The 16,460-nt window shown below is 36.8% G+C and overlaps 1 protein-coding gene across 1 annotated transcript; it reads right to left on the bottom strand.

Annotated features, from left to right (window-relative positions):
* Positions 1–15,121: 15,121 nt before the first annotated feature.
* LOC148572081 (uncharacterized) lies at positions 15,122–15,670 on the bottom strand. The gene has a single exon (XM_088507365.1). The coding sequence runs from the start codon at positions 15,668–15,670 to the stop codon at positions 15,122–15,124; it is 549 nt and encodes a 182-aa protein (XP_088363491.1).
* Between the last annotated feature and the right edge of the window lie 790 nt (positions 15,671–16,460).

The following is a 16,460-nucleotide window of genomic DNA, read 5'->3' as shown; positions in this document are numbered from 1 at the left end:
AGGCAAGGAAGAGACATTGAGAAGCTCAAGCACTCCATAAGATCTTCAAGAGGAAGAACTAGCCGCCATCACTAAGGTGGACCCGTTCTTTAATTTCCTTGCTCTTATTTTTCTGTTTTTCAAAAATTATGCTTTATGTTTATCTATGTTTGTATCTTTATTACATGATCATTAGTGTCCTAGTGTCTATGTCTTAAAGCTATAAATGTCCTATGAATTTATCACCTTTCTTAAAAGAAAAATGTTTTAATCACAAAAGAACAAGAAGTACATGATTTCGAATTCATCCTTGAAACTAGTTTAATTATTTTGATGTGGTGACAATACTTTTTGTTTTCTGAATGAATGCTTGAACAGTGCATATTTTTTGAATTTTTTGTTTATGAATGTTAAAATTGTTGGCTCTTGAAAGAATGATGAAAAAGGAGAAATGTTATTGATAATCTGAAAAATCATAAAAATGATTCTTGAAGCAAGAAAAAGCAGTGAAAAGCTTGCAGAAAAAAAAAGAGAAAAAAATTGGCGAAAAAAAGAAAAAAGAAAGAAAAAGAAAAAGCAAGCAGAAAAAGCCAATAGCCCTTTAAACCAAAAGGCAAGGATAAAATAAAAAGGATCCAAGGCTTTGAGCATCAGTGGATAGGAGGGCCTAAAGGAATAAAATCCTGGCCTAAGCGGCTAAACCAAGCTATCCCTAACCATGTGCTTGTGGCGTGAAGGTGTCAAGTGAAAAACTTGAGACTGAGCAGTTAAAGTCGTGGTCCAAAGCAAAAAGAGTGTGCTTAAGAGCTCTGAACACCTCTAATTGGGGACTCTAGCAAAGCTGAGTCACAATCTGAAAAGGTTCACCCAGTTATGTGTCTGTGGCATTTATGTATCTGGTGGTAATACTGGAAAATAAAATGCTTAGGGTCACGGCCAAGACTCATAAAGTAGTTGTGTTCAAGGACCAACATACTGAACTAGGAGAATCAATAACACTATTTGAATTTTGAGTTCCTATAGATGCCAATCATTCTGAACTTCAAGGGATAAAGTGAGATGCCAAAACTGTTCAGAGGCAAAAAGCTACTAATCCCGCTCATCTAATTGGAGCTAAGTTTCATTGACATTTTGGTTATCCTATTTGATTTTCAGTTCCTTGGAGACAAGCAACAATTTAAGTTTGGTGTTGTGATGAGCGGATAATTTATACGCTTTTTGGCATTATTTTTAGTATATTTTTAGTATATTTTAGTTAGTTTTTATTATGTTTTTATTAGTTTTTAAATAAAAATCACATTTCTGGACTTTACTATGAGTTTGTGTATTTTTCTGTGATTTCAGGTATTTTCTGGCTGAAATTGAGGGACCTGAGCAAAAATCTGATTCAGAGGCTGAAAAAGGACTGCAGATGCTGTTGGATTCTGACCTCCCTGCACTCAAAGTGGATTTTCTGGATCTACAGAAGCCCAATTAGCGCGCTCTAAATTGCGTTGTAAAGTAGACATCCTGGGCTTTCCAGCAATATTTAATAGTCTATACTTTGCTCGAGATTTGATGGCCCAAACCGGCGTTCCAAGTCAGCATAGAAATTTTGGCGTCAAAACGCCAGAACTAGCATATAAGCTGGAGTTAAACGCCCAAACTGGCACAAAAGCTGGCGTTTAACTCCAAGAAAAGCCTCTACACGTGAAAGCTTCAACGCTCAGCCCAAGCACACACCGAGTGGGCCCTGAAGTGGATTCTGCATTATTTACTCATTTCTGTAAACCCTAGGTTACTAGTTCTCTACAAATAGGATCTTTTGCTATTGTATTTTACACACTGGATCATACTTTTGATCTTGGTTCTTCTGGTTCCCTCTCTGGGGCCGAAGCCAATGATCACCATTATCACTTTTGTATTTTCAACGGTGGACTTTCTACACACCATAGATTAAGGTGTGGAGCTCTATTGTTCCTCATGAATTAATGCAAAGTACTATTGTTTTTCTATTCAATTCACGCCTACTTCTTCTCTAAGATATACACTCGTTCTTCAACCTGATGAATGTGATGATCTGTGACACTCATCACCATTCTCACCTATGAACGCGTGCCTGACAACCACTTCCGTTCTACATGCAAACAAGCTTGAATGTGTATCTGTTAGGTTTCTAATCTAAGATTAGAACCTTCGTGGTATAGGCTAGAATCTATTGGCGGTCATTCCTGAGATCCGGAAAGTCTAAACCTTGTCTGTGGTATTCCGAGTAGGATCAGGGAAGGGATGACTATGACAAGCTTCAAACTCGCGAGTGTTGGGCGTAGTGACAGACGCAAAAGGATCAATGGATCCTATTCCAACAAGATCGAGTACCAACAGCTGATTAGCCGTGCGGTGACAGTGCATTTGGAACATTTTCACTGAGAGGACGGGAGGTAGCCATTGACAACGGTGAAACCCAACATACAGCTTGCCATGAAAAGGAGTATGAATGATTGGAAGAAGGCAATAGGAAAGCAGAGGTTCAGAAGGAACAAAGCATCTTCATACGCTTATCCAAAATTCTCACCAATGAATTAGATAAGTATCTCTATCCTAGTTTATTTTTTATTCATCTTTTAATTATCAATTCTCCATAACCATTTGAATCTACCTGACTGAGATTTACAAGGTGACCATAGCTTGCTTCAAGCCGACAATCTCCGTGGGATCGACCCTTACTCACGTAAGGTTTATTACTTGGACGACCCAGTGCACTTGCTGGTTAGTTGTGCGGAGTTGTGATAAAGAGTTGAGATTACAATTGTGCGTACCATGATGTTGGTGCCATTGATGATCATAATTTCGTGCACCAAACCTAACCTTCCATCATTTTCTTTCCCACACATCCATACATTGATATTTTTCATTCAACTCTCATATGCATTTATTATTTATATATTTTTTTCTTTTCTTTGGGGAAACTATGGTTCCTTTTTTTTTATCAAGAAACAAATGCATATGCCTTTAGAATTCATACATGAATGCACCCATTTTCAAAATTTTTCAATGCATACCAAAAATACCTTTAGTCTTTCTACCAAAGTTCCTCCAAAATTCTCCACACACTTAAATGCAACACACTTCTCAACCTAAGCTAATCAAGGATGCAAATCACGGTAATTCATGGTTTTTCGCTTAAGGTTGTGATGTGGTAATGTTAAAAACAATGGGGTAAATAAGGCTCAAAGGAGTTAACAATGGTAGATGCATAGGGTACGACCATATGGGTTAGTGAGCTGAAATTCAAAGATGGCCTCAATCACGCTCAATGCATTCAAACATCAACTATTGGAACTAAAGAATCAAGTAAAACCAAGATCACACTTATAGAAGGAGCATAACACACAATGAACAAAATTTGTGGTTAGAATATATAACCACTCATTAAAAGCTCAATAACTCACAAGGTATTTTGTTCTATCTTTCTTCTATGTTCCACCAAAAATTCATTCAAGCAAGTTTAGAAAGGATTTCCCAAATCAATTCCATGGTATGCCCTAAAGACAACATTCTTGGAAATCTTTGTCCTTTTTTTTCACCAAAATGATTTCATATATATGTATGTATGATGTGATGGATACAAGTTTAAAAATTTTCTAATTCTTTTCCTAATTTTCAAATTCCCAAAAACCATCAAGAACAATTAGGACAAAATTGAACTAGGCACTATGCTAGCTATTCATATCATCAAATCAAACTACTATATATATATATATACCAAATAAAATAAGATTGCAATATATATATGGTGCGGAATTCATAACCCACAAACTAACTGGCAAGTACACCGGGTCGTACCAAGTAGTACCTCAAGTGAATGAGGGTCGATCCCACGAGGATTGATGGACTAAGCAACAATGATTGAGTGATTTACTTAGTTAGACAGGCAGAAAATGGTGTTTTGATATTTCAAAAGCATTAACAGTAAATTCAGAAAATAGAAAGCAAACAGTAAACTGGTGTGAATAATATGGGAGAAAATAGTTAAGGTTTCAGAGATATTTATTTTCCGCATTAACTTTTCTTACCAACTATTTCAATCATGCAAGATTCAATTCATGACAAACTATATGCGACTAAACCCTAATTCTTTAGACCTTTTTAGTCTCCTCAAACCTTCATCAACCGCCAATTCCTTGGTGACTTGATTCCAATTAGAGGGTTAAGTTCAATTCTAGTTTATATGCCACAGAAATCTTAATTATCCAAATATAAGATGATTATATGTCACGTATCTTATTAAGTCCAGATAATTAGAAATTTAGGAGAAATTATTTTGAAGCTGTTGTTCAAGTAAAGAGCTTTTCCAAGTTTTACAAGAACTCAATTAGAACAAGAGTCATACTTACGTTCCACCTAGATTCATAAGATAAAGAACGAAAACCATTCTTGAAATTGAAATCAATATATGAATTATAATAGAAAAGTAATAGTATTAATCCATAGAATAAACAGAGCTCCTAACCTTAACAGTAGAGGTTTACTTGCTCATGGTTCAGAGAGAAAACAAGGATTCTAAAAAACTGTAAAGTGCGGAATGAGGTATGAGAGAAGAGAGAAGAGCCCGAAGGGCTGATTCTTTTCCCTTTTATATCTAATCCTAAGTAATGTAAAATATATTTTCTAAAACTAAATAATATATTTTCCTATTTTTACATAAAATAAAGTTTAATAAAAAATATAAAACAAAATCTTCTAATACTTCTTTTTGTGTGGGAACCATGGCAAATACTAGTATTGGCACCCAACTTCACATTTGTGAAGTTAGACTTTGCCATGGCCAAATGGAATTGCTGCTGGCTCCTTCATGTGGCCCCTATCTTGGGAAACTCCAAGTTAGGCGCCACCTTGGCTGAATTCACATGCAAGCTTTGATGTTCTGGCGCCTAACTTGAGAAACTAAAAGTTAGGTGCCACCTTGACCGTACCATATGGGAGGAAAGTGTATATGATTTTATATCATTGAAAAGCTCTGGAAGTTAGGTTTTCAATGCCACTAGAATCACATCGATTGGACCTTTGTAGCTCAAGTTATTCTCCTTGGAGTGCAAGGAGGTCAGAGTTGACAGCATAATTCACTTTCTTCTCTTTTTCTACAGAAACTCCATCAAATCCATCTGAATACTACCTGAAATAAACAGAATTGCACACAACTCAAAGTAGCATCTATAGTGGCTAAAAGATATTTAAATCTTGATTAAACTCAATAATTTGAATGCAAATTCACTAGAAAAAGATAGAAAAGATGCTCACGCATCGCAATACCAAACTTGAATTGTTGCTTGTCCTCAAGCAACCAAAACTAATATAGGCTTAGGATGTAAATTTACATGAGAAGTGAGTGTTTGATTAAGCTCCTGTCTCTTCTTAAAATGGAGTTTATATACTACAATCGTGAATAGTTTTGGTATCTCAATATCCTTTGAATAAGAGAAATGTCACTGTCATTTAGAATTAGAATCCGGATAATATTATGAATTCTCTAATCTTTTTACTTTGGATTAATCCTTGAACAAAACGAATTTTCTTTAATTCTCTTTTCTTTGGTGCTTCGCACCTTGAGCCTAGCCGTGACTTTAAATGCTTTGTCTCAAGCTTTACTTGACACAAAAACACCACAAGCACTTAACTAGTGGACTCTCTTTTGGTTCTGATTTTTCTTTCAGTTACTCCTAAACAGTGGTGCTCAAAGCCTTTGGCATACTCTGTTAAATGCACTTGATCTCGACTCTTAGTGCTCTGTTTCAAGGATTACTTGACACATTTACACCACAAGCATATCACTAGGAAAACAACTCTTTGAGCTATTAATAATGTCTAACCTCCCTAGTCATTGATGCTCAAAGCCGTGGACCTTGCTTTTATTTTTCTTTTACTGTTTCTTTTGCTTCAAGGATTAAGCTTTTGTTTACTTAAGAGAATTCATAATAGTTTTCTAAACTCTTGTTCCTCATGCATTAACATCATTTGATTCAAATTCAAATATGCACTATTCATATCATACATTCAGAATCACATATAATACCACCACATTTAGAATATCTAAACTCTTGTTCCTCACTTCTTTTCTTTTTTTTTTTAGATTCAAGCTCAGTGTACGGTACGTGAGGCATCTCTTCAATTAAAAGATAAATAACTGAAATTTCAAAATAACAGAATTAAACTAGAACCTAGGACTCAGGATTACTAAAGATCATGCAGACATTCAAGTAAAATAGCAGAAAATAGGAATATAACATAATAAGAACGGAAGAAAATATAGAATGAAAGGAACTCAGATCAACCACCTCAGTTATCTTAGTGGTCGTCTCATTCTTTAGGCTGTGCTCCTCTGTGAAGATGATTCGCCTCCCTTTGGTGCCCTTAAAATAAACAAAAAAGCCAACAGCGAAGGGACAACATCAAACTTAAAAGTTTGCTTGTCTTCAAGTAAAGAAAAACTGAAAACAGGAAGGAACATAAAAAATGCACGGAGGAGTAAAACAAAAATTATTACCGAAGAAAAAAAATAATATAAGGATAAGAAAAATTATTATTATTATTAGTATTTTTTAATTTAATTTTTTTCATATATATTATTTATTTATTTATGTTTTTTTGTTGAAATAAATTGAAAACGAAAATAGTAATTTAAAAAAAAGATATATATATATATATATATATATATATATATATATATATATATATATATATATGAATAGATAGGGAATGGGGATTGATTACGGGTAGGGGCTAAGGGCTGGGATTTGGGGAATAAGAAAATTGGGAAAGTGAATCAGGTGGGGTATGGGGAAGAAATCTATGAGATATGGTCCAAGGAAGCTTTGATACGTATATTCAATAAACCAAGGTGTAAAGCTGGCGCCTAACTTGAGAAAAGTGGAGTTAGACGCCAGCCTCCCTGTAACGCAATGCTTCTCTCATGCTTAACTTGGATCTTTTTAAGTTAGGCGCCACCCTCTAATTTTTTTTTTGGCACTTAACTTCACAAAAAATGAAATTAGGTGCAGACCTGGCAGCAAGCATTTGGACAAAGGATGCACAACTGGCGCCTAACTTCAAGAAGTGAAGTTAGGCGCCACCTCTTTAGCAGTTCTCCTTTAAAATTGGTCTTCATGTGCCGTCTAACTTCACCTTCTGAAGTTAGGCGCCACCCTGTCTGCAACAACTCTCTCCAGGGTGACCAAAACTCTGTCTTAATGCACCTGTTTCTGTTCTAATCACTCTGCATGATCAAAATATACATAAAACAAAGGAAAAACAATAGAAACTCAAACAAAACTAAATAAATAAATAGAAAACATCAAAGCAAAAATCAAACTTAAGGATACGAAAACATCAGGTTGCTTCCCGACAAGCGCTTCTTTACCGTCACTAGCTTGATGGTCAGCTCCTCTAAGGAGGAGGATCATAGGGGCTCAGCTCTTCACCCCTCACTGTGAACTTCTTTTCTGTGCTCTCATGGATCAACTCTATATGCTCAAGAGACAAGATCCTATTCACTGTATAAGGCAGGATTGGGCATGCAGTGAATACCACCTTCATTCTTGGGGAGAAGTCTTCAGTGGGAATCTTTTTGTTTCTCCATCCCCTGAGTATTTTCTTCTTTTTGAGAACCTCCTCCTTGGTGGATGATGCATTTTTGACACCAAACTTAGGTTTGATATCAGGGGAATTTTGTTGATTGTCACCAAAGTTTGAGCTGCAGATTCTGTTGTGCATCATCAGGGGTTCTTGAAGATTTGGATCAATCAGCTCAGTCTGCATTCACCTCTCTTCTTTACCCACTGAATGTATATCTTTGAAGACATGAAAGACCAGTTGTTCATTATGCACTCTAAGCACTAATTCACCTTCTTCCACATCAATCAGAGCTCCCTCTGTGGCTAGGAATGGCCTTTTTAGGATTATAGAGGCATTCTCATTCTCCCCCGTGTCAAGGATCACAAAATCTGCTGGGAGGAAGAACTTACCCACTTTGACCAAGATATTCTTCAATAATCTATATGCAGGTTTTAGAGATTTGTCTGCCATTTGTAATGCTATCTTTGTGGGTTGTGCCTCTTGAATTTGTAATTTCTCCATCACAGACAAGGGCATTAGATTTATGCTTGCACCCAGATCACATAGGGATTTCTCAGAGGTGGTGCTCCCAATGGTACATGGAATTTGAAAGCTCCCCGGATCTGGCATCTTTCTTGGCAAGTTATTCTGAATTATGGCACTACATCCCTTAGTCAAGACCACTATCTCATCTCCCTTTAAAGGCTTCTTCTTTGACAACAACTCCTTCATGAATTTAACATAGAGAGGCATTTTCTCCAAAACCTCGGCAAAAGGAATATTGATTTTTAACTTTCTAAAAACTTCCAAGAACTTTGAAAACTGCTTGTCCTTGGTCTCCTTTTGAATTCTCTGAGGATATGGCATATTAGGCTTGTACTCAGGAGCCTTAGGCAATGTCGGATGTGTGTCAAGAGTGACTGGAAAAGGATTATCTGCACGCCTAGGTGGTGCATGTTCAACCTCCTCCTTTTTCTCCTCCAAAACTTGTTTTTCAACTGGCTCTTCAGTAACTTGTGCTTCCATACTTGCCACTTGTCCACTTATCAAGGTGATAGCCTTGCACTCCTCTCTTGAATTTGGAATTGTGTTACCAGGAAGGCCATTAGTGGTCCTCTATTCAATTTCAGTAACTTTTTTGGCTAATTGACCCATCTGAATCTCCAAGTTCTTGATTGATGCTCTGGTTTCTTGTATAAAACTTGCTATTAGTACTTCCAAATCAGTAGTCTTCTGATACTGAGGAGTTGCTTGCTGAGATGACTGAAACTAGTGGTTATTGAATATATTCTGATGGAAATCACCCTGAGAATTATTATTAAAATCTGTGGCCTTTGAGGTTGCTCTTTCCACCCTAAATTTGGGTGATTTATCCACCCCTGATTATAGGTATTGGCATATGGATCATTATTGGAGTTTCTAGGAGAATTCTCTATATAGTTGACCTGTTCAGAAGAAAATTGAGTATAATCATAATTCTCACCTTGAATGAAGCTACCAGTCATGTCATAAGGAGCCTTTTGAGGGGCATTCTGAGCATTAACAGCTGAAACCTGCATCCCACTCAAGTGTTGAGTAAGCATATTAATCTGCTGAGACATAACTTTGTTCTGAGCAAGAAGAGCATCCAAAGCCTCTACCTCCAAAACGGCTTTCTTCTGAGGAGTCTCAGATTTCACAGGATTCCTGTTAGATGAGTAGAGATATTGGTTATTAGCAACCAATTCAATAAGCTCAGTATCTCTTCAGGTGTTTTTTTTATGTGCAATGAACCACCTGCAGAATTATCTAAACACATTTTTGACATTTCATATAAGCCCTTATAAAAGATCTCCAACTGAGTCCATTTAGAAAACATGTCAGGGGGCATTGCCTGGTCTATAGCTCGTACCTCTCTTAGGCTTCATAGAGGGTCTCACCATCTCTCTGCCTGAAGGTCTGAACCTCCACCCTTAGCTTAGACAGCTTCTGTGGTAGGAAGAATTTAGACAAAAATCCAGTAACTACCTTATCCCAAGTGTCCAGGCTCTCCTTGGGTTGAGAATCTAGACACAGCTTTGTTCTATCCCTCACAGCAAATGGAAAGAGCATGAGCTTGTAAACCTCAGGATTCACTCCATTTATTTTCACAGTGTCACAAATCTACAGAAAGTTAGAGATAAATTAATTTGGATCTTCCTTCGAGAGTCTGTGATACTAACAATTTTGCTACACAAGAGTGACTAACTGAGGCTTCAGTTTAAAATTGTTTGCAGCTATAGGAGGCACCACAATACTTTTCCCAAAGATATCTAGATTGGGAGCAGTGTATAAGCCAAGCACTCTTCTAGGTTGTTCATTCTCATTCAAATTTACCACATTGACATTAACATCACGATTAGGATCCATAGTGGAGTCTGCAACTTCCTTTTCAAAAGTCTTACTTAGATTTTTACTAGCCTTGTAAAGCCTAGCTTGTTGCAAGCGCCGCCTCAAAGTCCTTTCACGTTTAGGATCAAAATGTATAAGAGGTTCCTTATTTCTGTTCCTGCTCATAAACAAACAAAAAACAAGAAAAGTGGGAGTCTTTACGTCAGAGTGCAGAGAATTCTCAGTGAGGTAACCTGTGTAAAGAAATAAAATAAAACAACTAAATAATTAAAGCAAAAAGTTCAAAAATTATAAATAAAATTAAAGTGAAAATTTTAAATTTTTTTTTAAATTTGAAAAGAAAAAATAAAATAAATAACTAGGTGACACCGAACTTAATTTCAGAAATGAAGAGAAAAAAATAAAATTAAATAATTGATACAAAAATCGAAAATTCAAACCAAGAAGCAGATAAAACAAATAACAAGAAAAATGAAATGTATGCAACAAACAGAACCAAGCAATATGAAATAAAATAAAGAAAAAAAAGCAACGAAAATAAAGTGAAATAAAATGAATAAGACAAAATAAAGGCTTTTAAAAACTAATATAAAAAACATGAAAATTAAACTAAAAGGAAGTAAAAACAAAACGAATGCAAGGGGTGGGTGTTGTGAACGAAAGGAAACAAAAAAGAAAAAGAAAAATAAAAAAAATGAAAATGAATAATACTAAATAAAATTTATTAAAGTAAAAATTATCTAATCTAAGCAATCAAACAACGAGTAGTTGTCAATCACAGTCAATCCCCGGCAACGGCGCCAAAAACTTGGTGCAGAATTTATAACCCACAAACTAACCGACAAGTGTACCGGGTCGTACCAAGTAGTACCTCAAGTGAATCAGGGTTGATCCCACGAGGATTGATGGACTAAGCAACAATGATTGAGTGATTTACTTAGTTAGACAGGCAAAAAATGGTAGTTTGAGAGTTCAAAAGCATTAACAGTAAATTCAGAAAATCAGAAAGCAAAGAGTAAACTGGTGTGAATAATATGGGAGAAAATAGTTAAGGTTTCAGATATATTTATTTTCTGGATTAACTTTTCTTACCAAATATTTCAATCATGCAAGATTCAATTCATGACAAACTGTATTTGACTAAACCCTAATTCCTTAGACCTTTTTAGTCTCCTCTAACCTTCATCAACTGTCAATTCCTTGGTCACTTGATTCCAATTAGAGGGTTAAGTTCAATTCTAGTTTATATGCCACAGAAATCCTAATTATCCAAATATAAGAGGATTATATGTCACGTATCCCGTTAAGTCCAGATAATTAGAAATTTAGGAGAAATTGTTTTCAAGCTGTTGTTTAAGCAAAGAGCTTTTCCAAGTTTTACAAGAACTCAATTAGAACAAGGGTCTTACTTCCGTTCCACCCAGATTCATAAGATAAAGAACGAAAACAATTCTTGAAATTGAAATTAATACATGAGTTAAAATAGAAAAGTAATAGTATTAATCCATAGAATAAACAGAGCTCCTAACCTTAACAGTAGAGGTTTAGTTGCTCATGGTTCAGAGAGAAAACAAGGATTCTGAAAAACTGTAAAGTGCGAAATGAGGTATGAGAGAAGAAAGAAGAGCCCGAAGGGCTGATTCTTTTCCCTTTTATATCTAATCCTAATTAATGTAAAATATATTTTCTAAAACTAAATAATATCTTTTCTTATTTTTAAATAAAATAAAGTTTAATAAAAAATATAAAACAAAATCTTTGAATACTTCTTTTTGCGTGGGGACCATGGCAAATACTAGTATTGGCGCCTAACTTCACAAATGTGAAGTTAGACTTTGCCATGGCCGAATGGAATTGATGCTGGCTCCTTCATGTGGCGCCTAACTTGGAAAACTCCAAGTTAGGCGGCACCTTGGCTGAATTCACGTGCAAGCTTTGATGTTCTGGCGCCTAACTTGAGAAACTCCAAGTTAGGCTCTACCTTGACCGTACCAAATGGGAGGAAAGTGATGCCAACGCATCTTAGGCTAGTTTCATTATCCTTTTTCTTTTGTTTTAGTAGGTTTTATGCACTTTCTTGAGCTATAAGCAATCATTTGGGTAAAAGTTCATACACACCTTGATTCATTCAAACATAGTTAATTTGATGCTTTTTCATAAGATTTATGCCATAATTATTTGTGTGCTAAGAATGATGCAATCTCTCATGATATTAGCAAGGCTTTGATGCATGTATTGCTTGATGATAGGTGGAGAAAGGCATGGAAGGAGGTTGAAGAAGGGCCATGGAAAGAAGGAGGAGAAACAATGTTGGTGGCCAAAGTTGGACCACCAACATTGCCTCAAACGTTGGAAGGAGGCCAGAGCAAAGTTCTACATAATTATCTGGTGCCAACGTTGGAGGGAGCGTTGGCAAGCCAACGTTGATGCCAACGTGTGTGATCTGAGCTCCAAATCTTGATTTTGAAAAAGCGCATTGACGTGCACGCGTACGCGTGAGCGTGAATTTTGGCAATCCAGGCGCACGCGTGGATGGATCAACATCTTCGAAAAGCCTTCAAAAACTGAATTGGGGAATTTGCATCCACGTGCACGCATCACTCATGCATACGCGTGGATGAGAATTCTATCCCCAAACACGCACATGCATAGGCAGCGCAGACGCGTGAAGTGGTAAATTGTACCATCCACACGCACGCGTATGTCACACGTACACGTGGATAAGAAAATGTTGGCATTCCAACGTTGAGTCAAACATTGCTCAAAATGCCCAAAATCCATTTTCTTTGAAGGACGTTTGACTCAACGTTGGCCCTCAAATGTGGACTCCAACGTGGGCATCAGAGCTCTGCAAATCAAGCACATCTCTTCTCAACAGCATGGGAGTCAATTGGATCAAGTTCAATAAAGGCCAAAAGCCCAATTGAGATTATTTGAAGATCAACTGAAGAAGTGTATAAATAGCTAGAGTTTAAGTTAGTTAGGGGGCTTACAGAGAGACTGATACTGAAACTCTGCAAAATTTTCTTCTCTCTGCACTTTTTCTTTTTGCAATGTATTCTTCAATTTCGTTTTCCAATCTGTGAGCTATGAACAACTAAACCCCTTTTATTGGGTTAGGGATCTCTATTGTAATTCAATGGATCAATAACAGTTTTCATCTTCTTCTTCTATCTTTTCTCTTGATTTTGTTAGAAGGCTTTCGATCTTAATTCAATTGGATAGTTGTCTTGACAGAGAAGCTATTCATAATTGGAATTCTTCTGATCCTTGAGAGAGGGACGAGGAATTCATGCTAGAATTACTTTCTCACATTCGATTAGATTGGGGTTGGATGGATATTGTGACATTTAATCCTACCAATACTTTGATCTATGAATTTGTGTGGTATAATCAGTGACCAAACTTCAAATCTTCCCATGAGCAATTAAATCAAGATATTGGGCAATTGTTCATACTTAGAGAGATTGGTGAGCCAAGACATTGGGATCCAATTATCTAAGATTGCTAAGAAAAGTCAATGAATGCATTGATTGATGAAGAGATGAAAATGATTTGATCCGGAGATTTCAATATCTCCTGAAACCCACGGAATTCCCTATTCTGATCTTACCCATTCTCATTAGATTCTACTTTTTAATTTCATTCTTAATCCCCATTCCCATTTAATTTCTTGCAATTTAAGTTTCTGCTCTTACATTCTGCAATTTAATTTCTGTTCATTTAATTTCTTGCAATTTAAGTTTTCCACCAATCTACATTCTGTGATCCCAATTTCAAATCAGATTTGGTTCAACTAGAACAATTCTCCAATTAACATTGATCAACCAACCAATTCCTGTGGGATTCAACCTCACTCTACAGTAAGTTTTTACCTGACGACAATCCGATGCACTTGCCGGTAGAAAATTATTGAGAGACAGTTTTCATGACATCAGAAAGTGTATACTATTTTATATCATTAGAAAGCTCTGGAAGTTAGCTTCAATGTTGCTAAAATCACGTCAATTAGACCTCTGTAGCTCAATTTATTCCCATTGGAGTGCAAGGAGGTCAGAGTTGACAGCATCATTCACTTTCTTCTCTTTTTCTACAGAAACTCCATCAAATCCATTCGAATGCTACCTAAAATAAATAGAATTGCACAAAAATCAAAGTAGCATCCATAGTGGCTAAGAGATATTGAAATCTTGATTAAACTCAACAATTTGAATGCAAATTTACTAGAAAAAGATAGAAAAGATGTTCACGCATCAATATATCAAAACGAAAATGCAACACTAGAAATAAGCTAGAAGCAAACTAACATATATACAAATGACCAAAGTAATAGTATATAGTGCATAAGTCAAAGTACTATAAATATCCACAAAAAGCATAATAAGAAATAAAATAAACTGGATAACAAAGTGTTTAGAAGAGAATTTTACACCCAAAAAGTAGCGAATCCTTCCCCACACTTAAGAATTGCATGGTCCTCCGCCCTGAAAAATGATATGGGGATGAACAGCTCTGTGAGGCTCTACCGTCTGGTGGTGGTGGGTGCCGTACCGTCTGGTGGTGGTGGGTGCCGTGGTGGCTGGTAGATGATCAGATCTCGGGTCGGCTCTACAATACCCTCTCTAGCTGCCTCCTCAGCTGCCTCCTCCTGTGTTGCCGGCTCAGACTCAGGGTCGGGCTCGGGCTCAGGTGTGTCTATAGAAGATGGTCCAAGGTCTCATCCGTCAAGCTTCGCCACTACCCACTAAAAACGATGCTCACTACGGTGCTCGTGGCCGCGGAGCTCCTGAAGAATATCCTGAATCAATTCATAGATGGGCTGTGCTGCGGGTGTAGGAGCTGAAGGTGCTAGTGGTGCTGATGATGATGACGGCTTAGTAGTCTTCCTCTTCTTCTGTGCCGGCTCCTCCCATTCCCCGAATGGCCAAAACGGTTGGCCATTCGAAAGGCTAGACATCCGGTCATCCGAACTCCACTCTACCCCAGACGCCAAAGCTAATCTCATAATCATCGAGGGGAAAGGAATGTTAAACTTTTGATTTTTTTTCACCTTCCACATCGATTCCCAGATCAGGGGTAGAACAGAAATCTTTTTACCTTCTAAGATGGCCCAAAGAAGCACCACCACTCGAACTCTGATATGGGTGGCATGAGTACTTGACAGTATGTAGTCAGCAATGATCTACTGCCAAATCCTCGCCTCAGCATAAAGATTAGAGCATGCAATACTGATGGGAACTTGCTTCTCTTCTGAGCTGTACTGCCATCGGGCCTCAGGTTGGCCAATCTTCTTCAGGACGGTGTCCAGTGATATGTTGCCCTTGATCACATCCGCCGCTATCTTTGGATAAGCATCACGGCTCGGCGGAATGTGCGGAAGCTGTAGGAGAGCCTCAAATGCATGATTTGAGGTGTCTAACTGTACCCCTTGGAGGAACACTGTCTCAGCGTCCACTTTCAATAAATTTTCATAGAACTCTTTCACCAAGTGTTCATTAATTTCCACCGGGTCAAGTTCTATGAACCTCCACTGGTAATAATCGAGCCGGCTGTGGATAGCATCAGCGTATCTATCCGGCACATTCAGTTTCCTCTCATAGTGGAAGGCCTTGTTCTCCAGCTTCTTGTATTGTTCTTGGACCTCTTCATTTACAAAAGTGTCCGGCTGATTGCTCGGACGAACAGTGGCAGGAGCCAATGAAGAAGTCGGCTCCTTGTCTTTACAATGCATTCTGAATAAGAAAGAACAGAATACAACTTAGAAGAACTGGTAATTGGCACAACAAAGCAGAAGATGGATGAATTAAAATGCAAAATTTAGAGCCAAGAAAGGAAAGAAACACTTAATTGAGAAAAACATGTTGAAAAGTGTAATATGCTCAAGAGAAAGTAAGGTTTTCCACAATTAAGAAGCCTAAGTAGTAAATAAAAGAATGAATAAATGCAATTGAAGTACAGACAACTTAGGCCAAAGCAATTTATAGTGAATTGAGTTCGCAAATCTTGGTTATTGCAACTGTGCCATGAATTTGCAAGATTTAATCAAAATTAGCACAAAGGCAATAACCAATGGAATATCAAAATAGCCTACTTATTCATGTCAAAAGTGAAAAATAATCATATAAACACAGTCGTTGTTCAAAAAGCAATAAGCTTGACGAAAATCAAGTTGAATTGCTAAAAAACTTCAAAGAAGAAGTGATTATGTATGTGATCATTCATATTCAAAACCAATATGAATAAGCAATTTGCATTCAATTCACTTAACTAAACATGATATTCACTTCAGAAAATACACCAAAAAAATGATCAAAGTTGAAATTTTAAAACCAATTTGGTGTTTAAACAAAAATAACCACCAAGTGCATATTAAAATTCAATCTCAAGCATCACCGAAAATCACATAAAACTGCAGAAGTCTGCATTATAATGCCTAAGGAAGATATAATTTAAAACATATGCTAGCCAAACATAGGAATTAAATAAAAAATTTCACTCAAGCATTTCATCGAGTATATGGT

The sequence above is a fragment of the Arachis ipaensis genome, chromosome B3 (genome assembly GCF_059453495.1).
Source record: "Arachis ipaensis isolate K30076 ecotype BB chromosome B3, ASM5945349v1, whole genome shotgun sequence".
In the NCBI taxonomy this organism is placed as follows: Eukaryota; Viridiplantae; Streptophyta; class Magnoliopsida; order Fabales; family Fabaceae; genus Arachis; species Arachis ipaensis.
This window is presented reverse-complemented; position numbering and strand designations above follow the sequence as displayed.